The sequence below is a fragment of the Salvelinus namaycush genome, chromosome 24 (genome assembly GCF_016432855.1).
Source record: "Salvelinus namaycush isolate Seneca chromosome 24, SaNama_1.0, whole genome shotgun sequence".
Classification (NCBI taxonomy): Eukaryota; Metazoa; Chordata; class Actinopteri; order Salmoniformes; family Salmonidae; genus Salvelinus; species Salvelinus namaycush.
Genome location: NC_052330.1, coordinates 17997669 through 18023078, shown reverse-complemented (window position 1 = coordinate 18023078; position 25410 = coordinate 17997669). Strand labels below are relative to the sequence as shown.

The following is a 25410-nucleotide window of genomic DNA, read 5'->3' as shown; positions in this document are numbered from 1 at the left end:
CCCCCACACCACTAGAGGGATATCTTCAACCACCAACTTACCATCCTGAGACAAGGCCCACAAAGATCTCTGCCACGGCATAACCCAAGGGGGGGCACCAACCCAGACAGGAAGACCACGTCAGTGACTCAACCCACTCAAGTGACGCACCCCTCCTAGGGACGGCATGGAAGAGCACCAGTAAGCCAGTGACTCAGCCCCTGTAATAGGGTTAGAGGCAGAGAATCCCAGTGGAGAGAGGGGAACCGGCCAGGCAGAGACAGCAAGGGCAGTTTGTTGCTCCAGAGCCTTTCCGTTCATCTTCACACTCCTGGGCCAGACTACACTCAATCATATGACCTACTGAAGAGATGAGTCTTCAGTAAAGACTTAAAGGTTGAGACCGAGTCTGCGTCTCTCACATGGGTAGGCAGACCATTCCATAAAAATGGAGCTCTATAGGAGAAAGCCCTGCCTCCAGCTGTTTGCTTAGAAATTCTAGGAACAATTAGGAGGCCTGCGTCTTGTGACCGTAGCGTAAGTGTAGGTATGTACGGCAGGACCAAATCGTAAAGATAGGTAGGAGCAAGCCCATGTAATGCTTTGTAGGTTAGCAGTAAAACTTTGAAATCAGCCCTTGCCTTAACAGGAAGCCAGCGTAGGGAGGCTAGCACTGGAGTAATATGATCCATTTTTTTGGTTCTAGCAGCCGTATTTAGCACTAACTGAAGTTTTTTCAGTGCTTTATCCTGGTAGCCGTAAAGTAGAGCATTGCAGTAGTCTACCCTAGAAGTAACAAAAGCATGGATTAATTTTTCTGCATCATTTTTGGACAGAAAGTTTCTGATTTTTGCAACGTTACGTAGATGGAAAAAAGCTGTCCTTGAAACAGTCTTGATATATTCGTCAAAAGAGAGATCAGGGTCCAGAGTAACGCCGAGGTCCTTCACAGTTTTATTTGAGACGACTGTACAACCATCAAGATGAATTGTCAGATTCAACAGAAGATCTCTTTGTTTCTTGGGACCTAGAACAAGCATCTCTGTTTTGTGCGAGTTTAAAAGTAGAACATTTGCAGCCATCCACTTCCTTATGTCTGAAACACAGGCTTCTAGCGAGGGCAATTTTGGGGCTTCACCATGTTCATTGAAATGTACAGCTGTGTGTCATCAGCATAGCAGTGAAAGTTAACATTATGTTTTCGAATGACATCCCCAAGAGGTAAAATATATAGTGAAAACAATAGTGGTCCTAAAACGGAACCTTGAGGAACACCGAAATTTACAGTTGATTTGTCAGAGGACAAACCATTCACAGAGACAAATTGATATCTTTCCGACAGATAATATCTAAACCAGGCCAGAACTTGTCCGTGTAGACCAATTTGGGTTTCCAATCTCTCCAAAAGAATGTGGTGATCGATGGTATCAAAAGCAGCACTAACGTCTAGGAACACGAGGACAGATGCAGAGCCACGGTCTGACGCCATTAAAAGGTAATTTACCACCTTCACAAGTGCAGTCTCAGTGCTATGATGGGGTCTGAAACCAGACTGAAGCATTTCGTATACATTGTTTGTCTTCAGGAAGGCAGTGAGTTGCTGCGCAACAGCTTTTCCTAAAATTTTAGAGAGGAATGGAAGATTCGATATAGGCCGATAGTTTTTTATATTTTCTGGGTCAAGGTTTGGCTTTTTCAAGAGAGGCTTTATTACTGCCACTTTTAGTGAGTTTGGTACACATCTGGTGGATAGAGAGCCGTTTATTATGTTCAACATAGGAGGGCCAAGCACAGGAAGTAGCTCTTTTAGTTTGAATAGGGTCCAGTATGCAGCTTGAAGTTTTAGAGGCCATGATTATTTTCATCATTGTGTCAAGAGATATAGTACTAAAACACTTGAGTGTCTCCCTTGATCCTAGGTCCTGGCAGAGTTGTGCAGACTCAGGACAACTGAGCTTTGGAGGAATACGCAGATTTAAAGAGGAGTCCGTAATTTGCTTTCTAATGATCATGATCTTTTCCTCAAAGAAGTTCATGAATTTATTACTGCTGAAGTGAAAGCCATCCTCTCTTGGGGAATGCTGCCTTTTAGTTAGCTTTGCGACCGTATCAAAAATACATTTCGGATTGTTCTTATTTTCCTCAAATAAGTTGGAAAAATAGGATGATCGAGCAGCAGTGAGGGCTCTTCGATACTGCACGGTACTGTCTTTCCAAGCTAGTCGGAAGACTTCCAGTTTGGTGTGGCGCCATTTCCGTTCCAATTTTCTGGAAGCTTGCTTTAGAGCTCGGGTATTTTCTGTATACCAGGGAGCTAGTTTCTTATGACAAATGTTTTTAGTTTTTAGGGGTGCAACTGCATCTAGAGTATTGCGTAAGGTTAAATTGAGTTCCTCAGTTAGGTGGTTAACTGATTTTTGTCCTCTGACATCCTTGGGTAGGCAGAGGGAGTCTGGATGGGCATCAAGGAATCAAAGATAATGAATACAAGGTAAGATGATTACCACAAACACTCAGGCTTGGTTCCAATACTCCTTACCTTGTATCCTTTACTTTCATGGCCACCTAGAGTTAAGAAGGCTAGAGGGGTTTTAAACTATAGTGATATCACACATCATGTCAATTTGTATTTGTGATGACGTGGGAGAGCACACAATGAGAGATATACTGTAGCTTTTAAAATCCATTGAGACACAAACCAAGCTCAGATAGAGATTGTCAATGATCACTTAAAACCCAAGTACCTTTAGTTAAGAAGAAGTATTGATTCATGAGTGAGTGCTATCCATACTTCAAATGTAGTGCAACACGGGTGCATCTGAACATATTAGAGTGGGCCACAGACTCCCGACATGACCAGTGAGTGTAGCCAGCAGAGGTACACCTGAACGTTGGTCACATCAACTACCCACAGTCCAAAATCATAGTATGGAAATATGGTAATTATGTGTTGAAAAATAGTAATGTGGTTTCACTAAATATAAGCACTAATGCATACACATTCACACCTGCAGACTAATGAATATATGTGGGGAAAATGACCGATTTGAAGCCTTGTGTACGGTGAAAAATAAAACAAGTCAGCTTTGAGGATGTGGAGTGAGAGAAAGATAGAGGGGGAAGAGAGAGGAGTGAGAGGAGGGCTCAATTCACACAGAGCATTGATTATTGGATTTCTCTTAAGGAGAAGGGGACAGCGGGCAATTATATCTTTTGTCAGTTTAAGCACAAATGGGATTTTCAATAAATCCTTTTGAATTGAACCATAGACAATATCTGTGAAATTTTCCCAAACAGATAATACAAGATTAGGCCTATGCACCTGACATAGACTACAAGATAATACTTACTAAGTCAGGGTTGTTCAAATAGACCAGAAAGAGAGCCAAGAACCATATCTGGGGGGACAACACCATAACTGTGCCTGTTTTTCAAGCACAATGCAAAAACAAAACATTTTGACAGGTATGCCTGTGCAGGCTCTTAGAGACCATGAGAGATAAAGGGTGTGAAGTTAGTGAAGCTGAGTTATGTGCAGAATGATTAAGAAACACACACATCCTCCCAGATGTGAACCTGTCTTACTCCATCACTAACCATCAAGACCAGCTGGCCATAGACATAAACAGAAAATACATATATGACAGAATGTCAAAATGAAGTGTTAGGGCGATAACCTCTGATTAAGTAATGTACTTTGGCCTACATTAGCCCTCCATAACATAGAACATGCAATGAATAGATAGAAACCAATGTTGAATAAGTAATGTGACCTTTTACCCAGCATTACTGAAGGAGGAGGGAGGAACACAGCACATCCTAACTGATACTGTAGGATTTTGTGCCTTTGATGGACACAGTAGACGCCACAGAGAAGGATACAGGCAAGGCAGAAAGACCAGTACGAGGATGCAATTCAGCTCTTCAAAGGGATGAAGAACACAAAATAACTTTCATACTATACATTTTTCAGATAACGAACCTGTCTTTGAGTCTGTGCGTTCTCACGTGGGTTCGAACTCCAGCACGCTAGAATTGTGAGCGCCCGTCTTTATTATAACCCCACACGAGTTAGTTCAGTTTGGCACATCCAAACTGAAGTGCATTTGCCACGCAGCCGCTCGCCAGTGGAAGCACATCATCTGAAAGGGGCCTATGCGTTCTTCCCCGGGCACTATGTTTGGAAAGAACTGGACGGATTTCTTGGAACCATGTGTTCCTCTCCGATCTCCCGCTATGGTTTCACGCACCATTAAATGGTAACGCAGCGTACTGACAAATATTTAATTGGGAGATTATAAACTGAACCAAGACGAGAGGAGAGAGTAAGAAGACTTTTATGTGGGAAGTACGCCTCCCCAAAACCATGTGGAGAATTGCGACCCTGGATGCACCGAGCTCTCATCACGGAGAGAGGAGAATTTAAAACAGTAAGATATTTAGGCCTACATTTGGAAATCTCTGCCGATGAGGAACTGCAAGAAAAGGACATTTGGTAGAGAAGAAGTAAGTGCGATACCCACTCATTTTGAAATTCAGACGCATGATAAGTAGCCTAGGCTAGACTGCTGTAGCCTACGGTGGGCTGATATTCAAATCGCATGTTGCGTGACTCACTCCCACCAGCTGGCCAGTCTACGGTGCCTTTCTCAGATCGTTTAGTATTATTCAGAAAACCGTTGCTTTGGAGGAAAAGACCATGCCCAGGTACAGTGAAACAATTGGTGGTGTCCTTTCGCGTGTCCAGTGTTTGGTGTTGTTCTATTGTTTAGTTTTGTTTTGGCAGACAATTATTTGACAATGAGAAAATCTGGGTTATTCAATGCGTAGCCTATTATTCTATTCAATGGACCTATTCGATTTTAACCATATGCAATAGAGACAGTTAACCGATTAAAAACGACTCAAACTCAAAACATCAAGTGGATAGTTAGTTGTGCACAACGGAAGTCATTGGGTGCTTTTCTAAAATCTTAAACGCATCAAGCTACCATATGCATGAGTGGGAAACCATTATGACAAGTAGATAATTCATTTTATTCACGAGATAATAGCCTACAGTATAGGCTACAATCGCCAAGAGACGGTTTCCTTGTTCCTTTGAAAAACCTTGTCGTTATGTATTAATACAGACTCGTAACGCTTGTTATCGGGTTGTCTGCCTTGTGTGAAATTGAGGATGTTTAATTTAACAAGAGATTAAAAATGCATGGGCGTATTTGTTAATAATGGCGAAACCACATTTGATGCACAATACAGATGATGCCCTTGTTTCAATCTTTGCTTTTCATTTTTTTTCTTCTAATGTTACATTTTTTGACATTACAGTGGGCCTAGGTCCTTTTCTGTCACGAATTACAGAGAGATAATCCTTCTTCTTCAGAAATAGAGCAAGTTTATCTTTGGTAATGTCCTTCTGATACATTTTATAATATGGTAAATGCATTTGTTTATGTAAATTGTTCAATTTAAATTGAATGGGGCGATCTTTAGTTGCTACAACCATTTTTAGACGTATAAATTAATTATATACTCATTGAGTCTTGAAGAATATAAGGCATACATGCCTCATGAGCCTAGTCCAACTGTCATACCCCGTCAGAACCCAAAATATAGGCCTAAACCTGTTTTACTCAAATGTTTGTAAACAATCTAAATCCAAACAACCACTGTATGGCCTAAAAACATAGTTACAACTATAATTTTGATATAATGGGTGGTCAATCCTTGCATCCATAGCATAGTCTATAGATTTGAGAGTGGTTGCATTTCTCCAGCCCCATCCCTCAGTTTTTTACTGAAACTGTGCCGAGGTGTGAATGTTAACGTTTCGATTAAGGGTTGACACTTTCAGGGATGGGGAATGGCATAGATGTAAATAACCTGGAAAGTATACTAATTGTAAGTCACTCTGGATAAAAGCGTCTGCTAAATGACAAAACATTTAAAGTAAAATGTACTCCTAGCAAACCAATGCCATTAGATAGCAAAGCAATGCCATTAGAACATTGATTTGTTTTGTCATTAATTAAGGATCGGCCCCCTTTTTAAATGTTTTGCCTAAAATGACATACCCAAATCTAAATGCCTGTAGCTCAAGCCATGAAGCAAGGATAGGCATTTTCTTTGTATCATTTGAAAGGAAACACTGAAGTTTGTGGAAATGTGAAAGGAATGTAGGAGAATATAACACATTAGATCTGGTAAAAGATAATACAAAGAAAAAACCAACCGGTTTTTTTGTACCATCATTTTTGAATTGCAAGAGAAAGTCCATAATGTATTATTCCAGCCCAGGTGCAATTTAGATATTGGCCACTAGATGGCAGCAGTGTATGTGCAAAGTTTTAGTGTGATCCAATGAACCATTGTATTTCTGTTCAAACTTTTGTATCAAGACTGCCCAAATGTGCCTAATTTGTTTATTAATAACTTTTCATGTTCAAAACTGTGCACTCTCCTCAAACAATAGCATGGTATTCATTCACTGTAATAGCTACTGTAAATTGGACAGTGCAATTAGATTAACAAGAATTTAAGCTTTCTGACCATATCAGATATGTCTATGTCCTGGGAAACGTTCTTGTTACTTACAACCTTATGCTAATCGCATTAGCCTACGTTAGCTCAACCGTCCCGCAGGGGACACACCAATCCTGAAGAAGTTTTAAGAACCAACAATCCTTACCAGTTGTAGCTGCTTTTAGCAACACTTATATTTACACACTAGCATTGCTAGGAATTAGCTTGCAAAAAAACAAGATGGTCAGCTAGAAGTTAAAGGTAGACTCAGTGAAATGACATTGCCATGAGTAGCACCATGAGATGCAAGACTTCAGTCTCACACAGTCACACACAGTATCTGCGCATGGGCACAGGTTTGCTTCACGCTGTTCACAATGTGGTAGCCAGGGCACCAAAACATTGGAGAAGTTGAGCCTAGCGCTTCAACGCTCTTAATTGCTGCAGAAATGTATCCACTATGTTGTGTACTTTCTGCATCTATGGTGTTTCCTCTGACACGTTGGTGCGGCTGTGTGTCAAGAAGCAGTGCGGCTTGGCAGGGTCGAGTTTCGGAGTCTACCTGTCACGTTCGTTGACGGAAGAATCAGACCAAAATGCAGCGTTGTACGCGTACATCATTTTATTTGATGAACATGGAAAAAACAATAAACTACAACCGAACGTGAAGCTACATGCAGTGCAGAAAGCAACTACACACAAACAAGATCCCACAAACTAAAGGTAGCAAAAAGGCTGCCTAAGTATGATCCCCAATCAGAGACAACGATATACAGCTGCCTCTGATTGGGAACCATACCCGGCCAACAAAGAAATAGAAAAACTAGAATGCCCACCCAAATCACACCCTGACCTAACCAAATAGAGAAATAAAAAGGCTCTAAGGTCAGGGCGTGACAGTACCCCCCCCAAAGGTGCGGACTCCAGCCGCAAAACCTACTCTATGGGGGAGGGTCCGGGTGGGCATCTAGCCTCGGTGGCGGCTCCGGTTCGGGGCGTAGACCCAGCTCCGCTCGCTGATCCCTCCGCGGGTTTGGCCGGCCGGGATTTCCTTGTCCCATCGTGCTCTAGCGACTCCTTGTGGCGGGCAGGGCACCTGCAAGCTGACCCCAGTTGCCAGCTGGATGATGTTTCCTCTGACACGTTGATGCGGCTGTGTGTCAAAAAGCATTGCGGGTTGACAGGGTCGTGTTTCTGAGGACGCATGGCTCTCGAACTTTGCTTCTCCCAAGTCTGTAGGGGAGTTGCAGCAATGGGACAATACTGTAACTACCAATTGGATATCACGAAATTGGGGAGAAGAAGGGTAAAAGTTGAAAAACACATAAGAAAACACACAAAGCACATAGGCTTCATTATTTATAAAGGTCATGTTAACTGACTGATATTATCTAATAAGCCTGTGTTATTTTCAGACCTTATTTTCGGCGTTTATCCCAAAACCATATTCTTTCCCCATTCATTTTCCCCATAGGAATGGCTGAACCATCCAGAGGTAACACATTTTTTGGTTTGAGGATTACAAGCTGGCGAGCTCTATTAAACAGACTTTCCAAATGTGGGTCTGTTGTAGACCCACTTCCTCTCTGCTTAGCTAATGTCAAAATACAATTCCTGCATGTGTACCATACCTGCACAAAAAAAACAAGAACTTGTGTGGGACTTTTATTTTGATATGAGGTAAGCAGAGAGGAACTGGCCTCACTGAGGAACAGCATGGGTCTACAGACACGTTTGTACATTTTGTTTAATTATACGTTCCATTAGATGTTTTTTTTCTCAAATTCCCCCCTGCATAAGTACCAAACCTACAGACAATCGACAGAGCAAGTTTAAACTGAATTTTTGTTAACTTCTGGCTTCCAGCGGACTATTACTTTTTATGCAAGCTAATTTCCAGCAACGCTAGTGTGTAAATACTAGCGTTGCTAAAAGCAGCTATACCAATTGATGTACTAGCTGGATATCGATAACACAAATGGGATTATCTTCGTTGACAGGTCAAATGTTCTAAGGTGCAACTCACAGGTAGTCTAGTAGATCAGGATGCAGGAAAGAGTGTAACCTAGCCTAAAAAGCTACAAGTTCTAAAATCTGATGTAAGATAGTGCAATAATAAAACTGGTGTGTAACCGGACTTTGTTACTAGGATTGTTGAAACAATTGAGAGAAAATAGAAACGGGAGGCGTAAAATAATTTTTTTATCAAGGTCGTGAACATCTAACAACAAGCAGTTGTCCTTCAACCGGAATTTACGTGATTCACATCACCTATCTTGGGAGATGTCCTCCTGCACCTGCATTCATGTCTGAGTACTGCTAAGGCCATAGATGATTGCAATTTGCAATTGCAAATATGGTTTAAGTAGCCTACATAATCACTTTTATCTTATGATTAGTTCCATCACCATAATGTAATAATGCTGTTGTTGCATCTTTAGCTAAGGCTTAACACAAAATATTGAACTTATCAGGTATCAAGGTAAGACCCAAGTGCAAACTGTGTGAAGTAACAGTGTTTATTGTAACATCAGGGGCAGGCAAACGACCAGTCAAGGCAGGCGGGGGTTGATAATCCAGAGTAGGAGCAAAGGTACAGGACGGCAGGCAGGCTCAGGGTCAGGGACAGGCAGAGTGGTCAGGCGGGCAGGTACAGGGTCAGGACAGGCAAGGGTCAAAAACCAGGAGGATGAGAAAAGACTGGAGCTGACAGGACAAATACTGGTAAGCTTGACAAACAAGACAAACTGGAACAGACAGACAGAAAACACAGGTATAAATCCACAGAGGGGAAGATGGGCGACACCTGGAGGGAGTGGAGACAAGCACAATTACAGGTGAAACAGATCAGGGCGTGACAGAACTTTAATTTACCAGTTTATCAGTTAAATGAAGTAAACCTTTTCATTAGAGAGATGGGTTTACAAGAGAGGCCACAACAAAGTCATCAATGTCCAATGATTATTGACATCCCAGTTAACAGCCAATGGTAATGATTCCGCTCCTACAGTGGCCCCACCTGATCTCCTTGACCCAAAGTCTGCCGCTCACAACTCCAAGCCCCGCCTCTCCTTCTCGGCTGCCAAGCCGGTGGTCCTGAACTCCCCCGAGGACGAGTACGACACCATGCGCTTCACCGTCATGAGGTGGAAGACGGTATCAGTCATCTTCTTCCTGGTGGTGCTCTACCTTATTGTGGGAGCCCTGGTGTTCCGGGCGCTGGAGCAACCCCACGAGAGCCAACAGAAGCTGGCCATCCTGGCCGAGAAACTGGACTTCCTGTCGCTGCACGCCTGTGTCAACTCCTCCGAACTGGAGGACCTCGTCAAGGTGGGTCAAGACTCTACATCCTGTCCACAGAGCTACTGTGTAGACTAAAGTTATAGTACGATAAACACTGGATTATTTCCTGGGAAAAATGCCCCTAGCTGATGTGCTAGTGTTTACATACAGTAATGAATGATAATGGTTTCAATTTATGTTCCTTTTTGCTGGAGTGTGATTGAGGAAAAAGCCTTACCCTTTTAGAGGAACACCCTAGCCGAAGTGATCACTTGCTATTGTCTATCCATAATAGAGATCACTGACAAAATCTCCCACTACTACCAATGCTATGGCACCCACCTGGCTGGCTACCATGGCTTATCAATCTGGGGTAATAGACACTTTGCTGATGTGAACACCTGCTAATGTTTGAGTAGAGTAATAATGCCATTAATGTTTGAGCCTGCGCTGTGTTTCCTGATAGATTTTGTTTTGTAGACAGAGCATAAAAGCACACTGAGCACAACAGCTGGGGGCTTGTGACATCAAAATAACTTTCAACTGAACTTTATTGAAGCCAAACTGTTTGAGGCTTGAATGGGGGTGGGAAGTTAGCCTCATACGAACCATCCTGATCTCGCAAGCTTTCATTCTGTTTCGCTAAACAGAATGTAAGCTTGTGAGATCAGGGTGGTTTTATGAGGGGAGTAGGAGGTAAGGAACATGACTTCGCTCTCGCTAAGCCTCCCTAAGTGGGAAACTCCACAGCGATGGTGGCTCCTTCCATTAGTAGACATTAGTTAGCTGTTGCACCACTCCAGTAGGGCCTTCAGTTGGGTTAGTGCCAGGCACTACCTGACTACTCGGATGATTTATTAATACACAAACACTCTTTTCTATCACAAACACATAGTCCCTCCACTTTCCCACACCTCTCTTTAATATGCACTGCTTTCATACACACATCGTGACTCTCTCACTCTCACTCTCTCTCTCTCTCTCTCTCTCTCTCTCACTCTCACTCTCACTCACCTTTTACCAAGCTCTCAGTATTCCAAAGCCCCTGGCTCTCCACCTCGCTAGATGAATGAACAGAGACATTCCCTCGAAGGGAGTAATTAAAAGCGTGTGTGTTATTGAAAGCCCGGCCGAGGGGGGATTCCAGCGTAGCGTCGACGAGGAGGAAGACACATTTGTTAATGCCAACAGAAAAGCATTCCATTGTGGGCCTCTTCTTATCCCCATTGTATGACTCCACAGGGTTAGAGTGAGAACAACTGGAAGTGAATGCTAAAACACTGCATTAATATGTGCATTAATATCTCTGCATGCCTTTGCTCGGAGACAGAGAGGAGACAGACATCCAGAGAGATGGAGCCAGCAGGCATATCAGAGTGGATGCTATGCTAAATGGAACCCAGAACAGTTCTACCTGGAACAAAAAAGGTTCTTACTTGAACCAAAAAGGGTTCTCCTATGGAGACAACCAAAGAACCATTTTTTCTAAGAGTGTAGATAATGTCTACCCACTGTAGTCACAGCACTATCCTCCCTTATCTCTCACCTGTCACATGCTCCTGCTCCTCCACTCCATCAACCATGCCACAACCCCGCCCTCCCTCCCTACATTAATATGCCATCTCAGCTCTTTTAACATCACACTATAACACCGCTCTAATCACATTCAGCAGTAACAGTTTGGGTTAGCCAGAATTTAATTGAAAGTTTTGTCTCCCCTTCATTCACAGTGATGAATTGAAGTGGACAGCTCCTTGACTTTGCACCAACCCAGTTGCTACTCTACTGAAAGTCACTGGGGTAGTAGTAGCTGGGTTGTTCCACCAGTTCGGTGCCTTTAGAGATGTGCAACTTGGTGAAAAAAAACGTCTGATTTCACCTAATTTTAACATTCTGTCATAAATAGCACATGTTGAACTAAAAAACAAGTTTTCCCATATCAAAATGTTAATTTAAAAAATACTATAGTAAGCAAGCTAGTCAACTTTAGCCAGTTAGCTTGGGTGCTTGGTTGGGACAAGCATGCGTTGGCTGCAAGCTGCAGAAGGATAAGTAGGCTACAATTCCCCATCGTTTTTCAGTGCAATTTTGACTGCCACCAAGCTGAAAAAGTTTGAGAGGGTTTATCTAATGTTCCTTCAATAGATTTGAGTTCATCTTGTTCTGGCTAGCATTAGTTGTTGGTCTTGTTGTTGTTGATGTGCATAAGAGATAAACCTACCATTTCATAGGACTGTAAAGTTCCCAAATGTAAGAGTACTCCAGTTGTATTTACATATTTGCAGAATTCCATCCAGGTGTATTTTGTGACTTTTGGCGAATGTGTTTTAATGGTCTAAAATCACGCTGTTGCTACTGCCTGTAAACACACAGTCCAGTTCAAAGTGAGTGATGGCAAATGGCTTGTCTGCATAAAGGCCTATTGTAGCTCTGATTGGCTATGGTGCACCGGTCTGCGTAGACTCCGGTCCTGGACAAGACAGATGTTTTTTTAGGTTTTATTTACTGCAGTGTCTATTAATTGTCCAAACTCACGTCTGATTTCCCACTATATATTGCTGTAGAATTTTCACAAATGCCTTAGTATACTAATTCACCAAACATTCTTAGAATTTATGAAAACGTGAAAATCACCACATCTATGTGCGCGCTTGTCAGAAAATGTAAAATACAACTAAAGTGTTATATTCTTCCTGGGGATGTATATGAACAGATTTTAATAAGATTTCATGTTGCTAAAACGCTGTCAGTTCCACTTTAAAATATCAAAGGAATGCAAAAGGCACACATTTCGTGGAACGACCTCAGTCCCGACACCCGAGACTCCAGCAAATATCAGATTTTCATTTATCTGCATGTCCAGCCCTTATATTTAGCCTCACAATGAAGTTTTTTACCATTTTATTTTCAGGACAATCAGGGCTTCAAGTAGAACACAAAACTATTTGACATGAATAGCATTCATGAGATTTATTGTAAAATGTATTTATTAATTTATGTGAATACTGTAAGTGCAGAAATTGTTTGCTCACCAGGAAATTAATATCCAACTAGTCAGTGACAACTGTGTGGAGTTTGGAGTTTGAGACAGCAACTATGTGAGCTTATTACAGTATTATAGATACTATGTCCTGGGATTTCTTATGATCTTCTATGTAGAAGAACCCCTTAGCTTCTAACGCCTCTTGTGTAGCTTGTGAGCCCTTTCCGGATCTGCCCTTGTCTCACAAACACCACTGTAGCTCAGCCCCCATTAGTTACACAGACTAATATCTGATATATATGGATGCAGAAGAAATATACAAATCCAATGGTACAACCCATAAGTCTGTCGCTCAAACACACAATGTTTAAAATGGGTTAGAAGTCAGTGAGACTCATTGGGTTAAACTCCTGTTACAAAGTGTTTGTGTGTGGTGTGTAGCCTAGCATGCAGCCTAGCCTGTGTAGGTGCTGATTGTGAAGGATCAGGACCATGGACAGTGCTCTGTGCTGTTTCCTATGCTGGGGTGTGTGGCCTGGCTTTAATGCTACAGTACATAATAATAGCAATGGAACACAGAGTCCCTGGTCTAGCTGCATGCTTCCTGCCTGCTTTGCAGTTATGTCACCTTAATTTATTTATTCAAGTGCACATCTCAGATAAAATCAGATTTGAGATGAATGTGATATGATTGCAAGCAGGCAATCATAGAATGTGGGAGATGAAAGAAACCTCCCAATGTGCCTGTGAAGGACTTAAATCAGATCAAACATTTCATCTGAAGTCCTAATGATTTCCATCAGCTCACCAAATTGTCTCCTTTTTCTTTCTTTTGTCTTTCTGCTATGACTCTTTCTGCAGGACAGTGCCTTAGTACAACTAAGTTTGAGAATACCCGCTCTAGGACACATAATGACAAAATCCATTTAATCCAACAAAAGCAGCATTTAAGGCTCCAACTCTCAAAAGACTCAGATTGATGTTTATTTAAGTTATTGATTGGTTAACGGGACTGGTATGGAAGCAGTAGAGCTGTGTTTAGACTCCACTTGTCTTTCTATGTTTGCTCTGGGACACATGGATGCCCATGGATTATCAGTGACTGGGCGTTCGTTAAAGCCTCTGGTTTCCTCTGTGTTTGTTACAGTGGTATTTCCCTCCTGGACACACACAAGGATGTCCAGACATGTTTGTTAGAGCAGGGCTAAACCCACTAATGAGATATGTTAGGATTACAGAGTATTGTCGCCATCTAACATTTCGAGCTGTTTTAGGGGGATTATAGGGGATGAAGCATGCTCTGACTCCACTGGCGCTGGCTGAAACATTATGGACGTCTGAAGGAGTTGTGAGTGTGCTTGACAAAGCTTTGACTTTAGCTCAACCTATGCATGACCACAATTTCTCACCCGACAGCACATTCTCCTTAGATCCTCTAAATTTCTGTCTGTCTGTCTGTGTGTGTGTGTGTGTGTGTGTGTGTGTGTGTGTGTGTGTGTGTGTGTGTGTGTTCTGTCTCCATCAGATGACTTCCCTCTCTATCTCTCCTGAGATAAGACTAGTGTTCTGAGTGAGTTTACACTCTGCTGCTCTATTCCTTATGCAACAGGCTGGGATCTGACAGGACAGTCACGCACAAAGACTACTGGGAGTTTCCAGTCACAGCTAACACACACACACACACACACACACACACACACACACACACACACACACACACACACACACACACTAGCGGCCGCGGGGCCATATGCGCAGCGTGTAGTCTGAGTGCAGGAAGAGGCGGCTCGTAGTGATTGAATGCAGAATGAAAAGGCTTGTTTCCCAGCATGTGGTGCATCTACCATAAGAGCAGACTCATGCACACACGTGCACACCAGATCCTGCACACACATGTGCTCTACTGTACACATACACAAACGCAATAATGCATGCAGACACACACACACACACACACACACATTAGGAGGTATTATCCTACTTGAGTGGAGTGTGTTTATATTAATGTTTGTGTTTGTGTAAGTATGTGTGTGACCCTTAACCCTAAACTGCTGTTCTCTGTCTCCTCAGCAAGTGATCTCTGCCATCAGAGCGGGCGTCAACCCATCAGCGAACTCATCCAATCAGACAAGTCTGTGGGACCTAAGCTCCTCCTTTTTCTTCGCTGGCACTGTCATCACCACTATTGGTGAGTTTGATCAATAATCAGTACTCTCTGATCCATAATCAACCATCAGCCAGACTTATATGTTATCAATGCTGTGTCAACGCTATATACATTTTTCCACTGGTAACCTTCAGCCAGGCTGTTAAAGCAGTGGTACTTTCATAATAAATCAATCAGAATATCCAAATAAAATAAAATTGTATTGGTTGCATACACATATTGAGCAGATGTTATTGCGGGTGTAACAAAATGTTTGTGTTCCTAGCTCTAACAGTGCAGTTATACACTGTATATACTGTATATGTATACTCCGGACTCCGACATTGCTCATCCTAATATTTCTATATTTCTTAATTCCATTATTTTACTTTTTAGATTTGTGTGTATATATACAGTATATATATATATATATACTGTATACAGTGGCTTGCAAAAGTATTCACCCCCCTTGGCATTTTTCCTATTTTGTTGCCTTACAACCTGGAATTAAAATGGATTTTGGGGGGGTTTGTATCATTTGATTTACACAACATGTATACCACTTTGAAGATGCAAAATATTTTTTATTGTGGAACAAACAAGAAATACGACAAAAAAAACTGAAAACTTGAGCGTGCATAACTATTCACCCCACCAAAGTCAATACTTTGTAGAGCTATTACAGCTGCAAGTCTCTTGGAGTATCTCTCTATAAGCTTAGCACGTCTAGCCACTGGGATTTTTGCCCATTCTTCAAGGCAAAACTGCTCCAGCTCCTTCAAGTTGGATGGGTTCCGCTGGTGTACAGCAATCTTTAAGTCATACCACAGATTCTCAATTGGATTGAGGTCTGGGCTTTGACTAGACCATTCCAAGACATTTAAATGTTTCCCCTTAAACCACTTGAGTGTTGCTTTTGCAGTATGCTTAGGGTCATTGTCCCCCTTCTCAAATCTCTGAAACAGGTTTCCGTCAAGAATTTCACTGTATTTAGCACCATCCATCATTCCTTCAATTCTGACCAGTTTCCCAGTCCCTGCCAATGAAAAACATCCCCACAGCATGACGCTGCCAACACCATGCTTCACTGTGGGGATGGTATCTCGGGGTGATGAGAGGTGTTGGGTTTGCGCCAGACATAGCGTTTTCCTTGATGGCCAAAAAGCTCAATTTTACTCTCATCTGACCAGTGTACCTTCTTCCATATATTTGGGGAGTCTCCCACATGCCCTTTGGCGAACACCAAACGTGTTTGCTTATTATTTTCTTTAAGCAATGGCTTTTTTCTGGACACTCTTCCATAAAGCCCAGCTCTGTGGAGTGTACAGCTTAAAGTGGTCCTATGGACAGATACTCCAATCTCTCTCTGTTATCTTCTGTCTCTTTGTTACCTCTCTGATTAATCTCCTCCTTGCCTGGTCCGTGAGTTTTGGTGGGCGGCCCTCTCTTGGCAGGTTTGTTGTGGTGCCATATTCTTTCAATTTTTTAATAATGGATTTAATGGTGCTCCGTGGGATGTTCAAAGTTTCTGATATTTTTTTTATAACCCAACCCTGATCTTTACTTCTCCACAACTTTGTCCCTGACCTGTTTGGAGAGCTCCTTGGTTATCATAGTACCGCTTGCTTGGTGGTGCCCCTTGCTTAGTGGTGTTGCAGACTTTCAGAACAGGTGTATATATACTGAGATCATGTGACAGATCATATGACACTTAGATTGCACACAGGTGAACTTTATTTAACTAATTATGTGACTTCTGAAGGTAATTGGTTGCACCAGATCTTATTTAGGGGCTTCATAGCAAAGGGGGTGAATACATATGCACGCACCACTTTTCATAAAAAAATTTAAAAAAATAGATTCACATGTGTATGTCCATTACATGAAATCCAAATAAAAATCAATTTAAATTACAAGTTGTAATGCAACAATATAGGAAAAACGCCAAGGGGGTGAATTCTTTCGCAAGGCACTGTATATATACAAAAGTATGTGGACACCCTTTCAAATTAGTGGATTCGGCTATTTCAGCCACACCCGTTGCTGACAGGTGTATAAAATTGAGCACACAGACATGGAATCTCCATAGACAAACATTGGCAGTAGAATGGCCTTACTGAGGGGCTCAGTGACTTTGAACGTGGCACCGTCATAGGATGCCACCTTTCCAACAAGTCAGTTCATAAAATGTCTGCCATGCTAGAGCTGCCCCGGTCAAGTGCTGTTATTTTGAAGTGGAAACGTCTAGGAGCAACAACGGCTCAGCCGCGAAGTGGTAGGCCACACAAGCTCATAGAACGGGACCACCAAGTGCTGTAGCGCGTAAAAATTGTCTGTCCTCGGTAGCAACACTCACTACCGAATTCCAAACTGCCTCTGGAAGCAACGTTAGCACAATAACTGTTCGTCTGGAGCTTCATGAAATGGGTTTCCATGGCCAAGCAGCCGCACACAAGCCTAAGATTACCATGCGCATTGCCAAACGTGGGCTGTAGTGGAAAGCTTGCCGCCATTTGACTCTGGAGCAGTGGAAACGCGTTCTTTGGAGTGATGAATCACGTTTCACCATCTGGCAGTCCGACGGACTAATCTAGGTTTGGCGAATGCCAGGAGAATGCTACCTGACCGAATGCATAGTGCCAACTGTAAAGTTTGTCACTATGAGGAGGGATAATGGTCCGGGGCTGTTTTTCATGGTTTGGGCTAGGCCCCTTAGTTCCAGTGAAGGGAAATCTTAATGCTACAGCATACAATGACATTCTAGACATTTCTGTGCTTCAAATTTTGTGGCAACAGTTTGGGAAAGGCCCTTTCCTGTTTCAGCATGACAATGCCCCTGTGCACAAAGCAATGTCCACAGAGAAATGGTTTGTCGAGATCGGTGTGGAAGAACTTGACTGGTCTGCACAGAGCCCTGACCTCAACCTCATTGAACACCGTTGGGATGAATTGAAACGCCGACTGCGAGCCAGGCCTAATCGCCCAACATCAGTGCCCGACCTCACAAAGGCTCTTGTGGCTGAATGGAAGCTTTGATGCACTGGTACTGACCTCGCCTTCTGGATGGTAGTGGGGTGAACAGGCCGTGGCTCGGATGGCTGAGGTCCTTTGAACGTTTTGGCCTTCCTGTGACACCGAGTGCTGTAAATGTCAAGGAGGGCAGGCAGTGTGCCCCCGGTGATGCATTGGGCAGACCTCACCACCCTCTGGAGAGCCCTGCGGTTGAGGGGGGTGATACAGCTCTACAGGATGCCCACAATGGTGCATCTGTAAAAGTCAAATATCTTCAGTCTCCTGGGGTTGAAGAGGCGCTGTTGCACCTTCTTCATCACACTGTCTGTATGGGTCGAACATTTCAGATTGTTAGAGATGTGTAAGCTGAGGAACTTGAAGCTTTTTGCCTTCTCCACTGCGGTCTACCATTGTTGTGTCATCTGGAAACTTGATGATTGAGTTGGGGATATGCGGGGCCATGCAGTCATGGGTGAACAGGGAGCACAGGAGGGGGCTAAGCATGCACCTTTGTGGGGCCTCTGTGTGTTGTTGCCTACCTTCACCACCTGGGGGCGGCCCGTCAAGAAGTCCAGGAACCAGTTGCACAGGGCAGGGTTCAGACCCAGGGCCTCAAGCTTAATGATGAGCTTGGAGGGTATTATGGTGTTGAAGGCTGAGCTGTAGACAATGAACAGCATTCTTACATAGGTATTCCTCTTTTCCAGATGGGATAGGGCAGTGTGCAGTGCGATGGCGATTGCGTCATCCGTGGATCTATTGGGGCGGTAAGCAAATTGCAGTGGATATGATCCTTAACTAGCCTCTCAAAGCACTTCATGACAGAAGTGAGTGCTACGGGCGATATTCATTTAGTTTAGTTACCTTCACTTTCTTGGGTACAGGAACAATTGTGGACATGTTGAAGCAAGTGGGGACAGCAGACTGGGATAGGGAGAGATTGAATATGTCTGTAAAGACTCCAGCCAGCTGGTCTGCGCATGCTCAGAGGACGCGGCTAGGGATGCCATCTGGGCCGGCAGCCTTGCAAAGGTTAACACGCTTAAATTTCTTACTCACTTCGGCCACAGAGAACAAGAGCTCACAGTCCTTGGAAGTGGCAGTCGCCCACGTCGGCGGCACTGTGTTTTTCTCGAAGTGGATGAAGAAGGTGTTTAGTTTGTCTGGTAGAAAGACATCAGTGTCCGCGACGTGTCTGATTTTCCCTTTATAACACGTGATTGTCTGGAGTCCCTGCCACATACGTCTTGTGTGTGAGCCGTAGAATTGCAACTCCACTTTGTCTCTGTTCTGATGTTTTACCTGTTTGATTGCCTTATGGAGGGCGTAACTGGACTGTTTGTACTGAACCATATTCTCAGTCACCTTGCCGTGTTTAAATGCAATGGTTCGCACTTTCAGTTTTGCGCGTATGCTGCCATCTATCCATGGTTAGTGGTTCGGATAGGTTTTAATCAACATGGTGGGAACAACATTCTCTATACACTTCCTGATGAACTCAGTCACCGTGTCAGTGTATATATTATTCTCAGAGGCAACCCGGAACATATCCCAGTCCGCGTGATCAAAACAATCTTGAAGCATCGATTCCGATTGGTCAGACCAGTGTTGAACAGGCCTATAGGAAGTGAAAGGTAGAATGGAGGCGTGATCTGATTTGCCCGAAGGGCGGGGGAGGGCCTTGTAGCCATCCCGGAAGGGAGAGTAGGAATGGTCAAGAATTTTTGATGGGCGAGTATTCTAGTGTGGATTCATGAATAATGGGGGTTCACTGAAGTGCGTAGTACTAACTGAGTGTAATTTCTAATCAACACCATACATACTAAGGGATTGTCATAAATCGCAATGGTGGGTATGAGTCTGAATGTTTATATCTCTTCACAGCTTTGGCATCCCTCTTCCCGTCACTTTAATTGTCAGCTCCAGCTGTAAGAGCTTAGCTGCAGAAGGGAAAAAAGTGTGACACACACACACACAGACACACGGAGCCGCCGCTAGTCTGATAGCTTGTCTGGAACGTGTGTCTGCTGGGCTCGGTTCCAAACCTTTTCCTAGGCACTTGACTTTGCGTCTTTAAATCAACATAAACATTCACCTTCAATGTGCTGTTTGTGTACCCACTAAGGGGAATGGTGGGAGAGAGTCAGATCTATAGTACCCTCCATTCGTGCTTTTCTGACATTTGATGATAGTCATCTGGGATGTGTTCTATTTCTCCCTTCACTGCAGCACAAGTCTTGTGTATGCATGTTTGAGATTGCTGTTTGTTGGAACCAGGCAATGGTGTTCACTGACATAAGACTTCTAGATTTCCAACTAAAACTGCTCTAGTTTGAATGTTTTTTTATCTGCAGGACAGTTTTGTCCTTTCAAGCTGTTTGATTTTGGATCTCTGTCTGACTAAACAACATCATGAAAGGATTTTTTCTCCGTTTTTCTTTACAAATGTTTGTGAACTGCTTTGATGTTGTTTTGATTGCCTTTGTTTTCAAGGGGTTATCCACAGGTAATGTTACATATGCTTTAACTAGGGGAACTTCCTGTGAACTTGACAGACATAACACCACTTTAATGCTTTAACAATTAGTTTGTATAAAATGGTCACACTTTATCTAGCCATTTAGACAATCTTCCCTGCCAACTGCTGCTTTTGCATATATGCAGCCATTGCTTAGTTCATTGAATAGAGGAGAGGTACAGTAGAAAGAATATAAAACACAATTGGGTGATTAATTTTCTCCCATTATCTTTTTCATCCCACTGCCCAGAAACAAAAGACTAGACTGGCAGACTTTCTCCAACAACGAAATGGCTCACAGTTCATCTCCACTATAACAATTAAAGCCGTTTGGTTAAATCATGTTTATAACTAGCCTTCTTCTATCTCTTTCTCTTTCTCTCTGCTGCAGTTGCTTCTTTGAATCAATTAGAGATGGTTGAACAGAATCCTCTCTGATTAATTTACCTTATAATGATTAGTTTGGGAGATGTGGGGGTAGAAGAGGTCTAATTGGTTATCAGGCGCTCTCTGGCTTCGCCTGGATTTCAATCTATCCAGGAAGTGAATTGAAACAACTCTGGATTGTATTGTTTTCTCTCTCTTTCTCTGTCTTTGCCATCTATATCTGTCAGTGAGGCAGAGGCAAACAATGCAATTCATCACAATGGGCTTTTCTCCTGGGAACCCTCATTTAGTCCTCCTCCTATAGCCTGTCTCTCCTGTGAAGGCTGCATCTCCATGGTGTGAAAATCAAACACCTCTCAGAGGATTTATCCCATCCTTAAGGCACAGAGCTGGTAAATGAGAGAGGTAGTTAACGTTGAAGGGTTAATAGTTCATTACAGTGTTCTGTTCTGGTGTTGTATCTAACGCTGCTTCTCCCCCAGATCTTGTACCCCCAAGTACTGTACACCAGAGACGAGAGGGTGAATTATCCACTTTAAGATAAATAATGGATACATAAATAATGGAACTTTTGGTATCCACATGGTGCCCACAAACATCATGAATCTTGAACCAAGTTTGCTGAACTCAGTATACAGTTACAGTAACTAGGCCATGGTATATCTGTTGTCACGCCATCCATAGGGGTTAAAATGTGTCTCAATAAAGCCTAACGAGCCTGTTCCCACTGTAAAGGCTAATGAAGCGGCTCACCTTAATAACGTTTTAGATCCTGCATCTCAAAGTGCATTCATTTCTAGAGCAGTGACGTCATTAAGCTTTTATTGTCCATTTTCAGTCCCACTGGTCCCACTGAGAGGGGCTATGGGCTACGACAGGTTGCTATGTGTGTTATTGCATACACTGTATTTTCTTGTTAATTATGCAAGTCCAAACATTAACGTTAGCACGTTGCTATTGCATGACTTGATGAATGATAACCTATTACAGTACAGATGTAGGATCTTAATTTTATCAACCTGTTGAAGAAGAACTCAGGAGAACTCTCCTGCAATGCTGGACATTTCAAATGTGTAGTGTAATTGAGGTTTAAAAAAGCTTCTGAAGTTTTTAATTCCCACTTTGAAATTTCGGACTTGATTTTTCCTTATGAAAAATGTATCAATCCCTGTAAAAATGTGAATGTTATTATAATCCACATAATAATTCACAATTCCTGTTGCTGCAGGATTATTTTCCAGCTGTAGCAAACTGGCTCAAATGAAGATGCTACATCTGTATGTGTGATGACACACTGTACTTGATGTGGAGTATGTGTGGATAATGGAGGTAGAGGTCTTGTCAGGTGTCATCACAGTTCTTACACACAGTGCACACACTGCCTCTTTAAGGCCTGAACACATTTTAATTGGTGATGTACTTTATTCAGTGTTAAAAATCTGAAGCCTCATTTAAAAACCCACAGTAAGCTATGCTCTAATATTCCAGCTTTAGCTTGTCAGACATGTCTATTGCTTTCTACCCCTCTCATTTTCTCTCTCTCTCAATTAAACATAATTTAATTGAAATTACGTGGAAACAACATTGATTCAACCAGTGTGTGCCCAGTGGGTAAGGATTATAGCTTTACACTCTACACTACTCTCCCATCAAATGTCGTTGATACAGAGAGCAGAGGGTTACTCTTCAGTTGTACAGAAGTCAGTGACTGACAGCCTATAGTAATGTTTCACAATTTCCTCGCCATCTCCGGTGCTAAAAGGGGTTTCTCCTTCAGAAACTCTCCTGATTTCCTCCTCTCCTCCACTCTCCTCCACTCTCCTCCACTCTCCTCCACTCTCCTCCACTCTCTGCCCATGTAGTCCTCTCTTTCATCCCATGAATGGAGCCCTCCCTCCTGGGTAATGACAATAGCTACTGACCCTGGAAATGGGCTTCTCTCTCTCTCTCTCTCTCTCTCTCTCTCTCTCTCTCTCTCTCTCTCTCTCTCTCTCTCTCTCTCTGTGTCTCTCTGTCTCTCTCTCTCTCTCTCTCTCTCTCTCTCTCTCTCTCTCTCTCTCTCTCTCTCTCTCTCTCTCTCTCTCTCTCTCTCTCTCTCTCTCTCTGTGTCTCTGTGTCTCTCTCTGTGTGTGTCTCGTTAGATTCAATCAGACAGAGGAAATCTTAACCAGAGATTTTGCTGATGCTGAGAACAGGAAGTGTCAGCAAGTGCAATGATACAACACGTCTATTGGTTATTTCATTCAACATGCCAGACAGTGCTGATTGGCATCTGTCTCGAATAAATAAATAAATTATGCATTTTTTTAAAGACAAATTTAAGACATGAAGTTAAAAAGCGAGATCAATATCTATCCTCCTCACCACATGCATGGGGTGTAATGACTAATGTTGTGTCCTGTTGAGTTCTGATTGTTTGAGTGCGGCAATTAATGAGGCGTCATTGGTGTGTGTGTGGCATGTGACAGTCTGTCAGGAAGTGAAGCCCCAGAGCCATTAGACTCTGCCCTGCAGGCCCTTCCTGTCCTGTCCTGGCTCAGGAGACTACAGTCTAAACAGGTGGAATTGGCTGATGGAATTGGCTCAGTTGGATGTAGCCTAAAGGGGGTTTGGCTTTTGGGAAATCTACTCATTTTAATGTAAAGTGGTGTAATAAAAAAATATATATATTGTCAAAATATACAGTAGTTCCTTTACTATCTATTGAAATTCCAATGGCAATTGGATTTAGATTTTGTTACATCCACTGACTGTACATACAGTATTTAATGAGGAGAGTGATTCAGTGCTTTGAATGATAGTGTTAATGTGTCGTTCAGATTTTTGTAATTACTATAAGCTGTTTCAGACCAATGGGATTTTGAATGGCGCTGTTGTAGTACATGAAGGGATTTGTGAATGAGCGTTCAATTTGTTTAGTGCTAAGGGTTCTTTGAATGGGAATCATAATGGGGTTTGCCTGATATATGCATTTCTTACTGCAATGAGAAGGTGGATTTTCAATGGGGATCATTCACCACACTGAATACAGTAGTGCAGCCTAATTGGTTAAGTAAGTGTGTGCCTGTAGGGCCTTCCGAGTGGCGCAGCAGTCTAAGACACTGCATCACAGTGCTACCTGTGCCACTAGAGATCCTGGATTAGAGTCCAGGATGTGTTGCATCCGGCCGCGACCTGGAGACCCATGGGGCGGTGCACAATTGGCTCAGCGTCGTCCGGGTTAGGGGAGGGTTTGGCTGGCAGGGATGTCCTTGTCCCACCGTGCACCAGCGACACCTGTGGTGGGCTGGGCTCAGTGCACGCTGACATGTTGCCAGGTGTACAGTGTTTCCTCTGACACAATGGTGCGGCTTCCAGCTTCCTGGTTAAGTGGGCATTGTGTCAAGACGCAGTGCAGCTTGGTTGGGTTGTGTTTCGGAGGACGCATGGCTCTCGACCTTCGACTCTCCTGAGTCCATACGGGAGTTGCAGCGGTGAGACAAGACTGTAACTACCAATTGGATACCATGAAATTGGGGAGAAAAAAGGCGTGTATGTGTGTAATGCACTAAGCACAGGTCTGCAGTGTGAGCTCCTGGAGGAGAAATGAGAGGAGGGTGTATGTGAATTATAGATGTGGCACTGGCTTGCTGATCCTTGTGATTAGGCTCTCTCTACCCCTCTCAGCCAGTTAGTGTAAAAGTCCCTCTACTCATTCTCTCAGACTGGTTAATGCCAGCTTTCAGTTGACATGATCATGATCTGCTTTGTCTTCACATCCTAAATCACACAGTTCCTGTTGCAATTGCTTGAATGAGTTTTTGTCAAAACATGGATGTTTTTAAGTCAAGGCACTGGAGCACTCAAAAATCATGCTGGGATTATGAGGTATTCATGATTCTTTCAAGATATTTTCCTGATCCGAAAATTGAAGGGTCAGACAGGACTGTCGTTTCGTCATCACCTGACGTCCCCCTAAAAGTGGTATTTTAATGGAATCTTAACTGACAGATTTACACTGAGTGTACAAAACATTAGGAACACCTTCCTATTATTGAGTTGCACCCACTTTTGCCCTCAGAACAGCCTCAATTTGTCAGGGCATGGACTCTACAAGATTTCGAAGCATTCCACAGGGAAGCGGGCCCATGTTGACTCCAATGCTTCCCACAGTTGTGTCAAGTTGGCTGGTTGTCCTTTGGGTTGTGGACCATTCTTGATACACACAGGAAACTGTTGAGCGTGAAAAACCCAGCATCGTTGCAGTTCTTGACACACTCCAACCGATGCGCCTGGCACATTAACCCTCTGAATGGCACACATACACAATCCGTCTCAATTGTCTCAAGGCTTAAAATAATTATTTAACCGGTCTCCTCCCTTATATCTACACTGATTGAAGGGGATTTAACAAGTGACATCAATAAGGGATCATAGCTTTCAGCTGGATTCACTTGATCAGTCTTCATCTGGTCACAGAGCGTTTTGTACACTCAGTGTGTATTTTAATCCGTTTTTCTTCACGCCTATCCTATAGAATCACTGTGTGTGCTGAATTTCACCCCAGCTGAGCAGCAAATATAGAATATATTAATTAGTAGC

General features: G+C 43.0%; 1 protein-coding gene across 1 annotated transcript in view; it reads left to right on the top strand.

Annotated features, from left to right (window-relative positions):
- Window positions 1-1184: 1184 nt before the first annotated feature.
- Window positions 1185-25410, top strand: part of LOC120019561 (potassium channel subfamily K member 2-like) — a 59886-nt gene continuing 35660 nt past the window's right edge. The window contains exons 1-3 of the mRNA XM_038962865.1: window positions 1185-1212; window positions 9512-9831; window positions 14837-14954. Of these exons, the coding sequence (XP_038818793.1) occupies window positions 1185-1212; window positions 9512-9831; window positions 14837-14954 (466 nt within the window). The remainder of the gene's footprint in view (window positions 1213-9511; window positions 9832-14836; window positions 14955-25410) is intronic.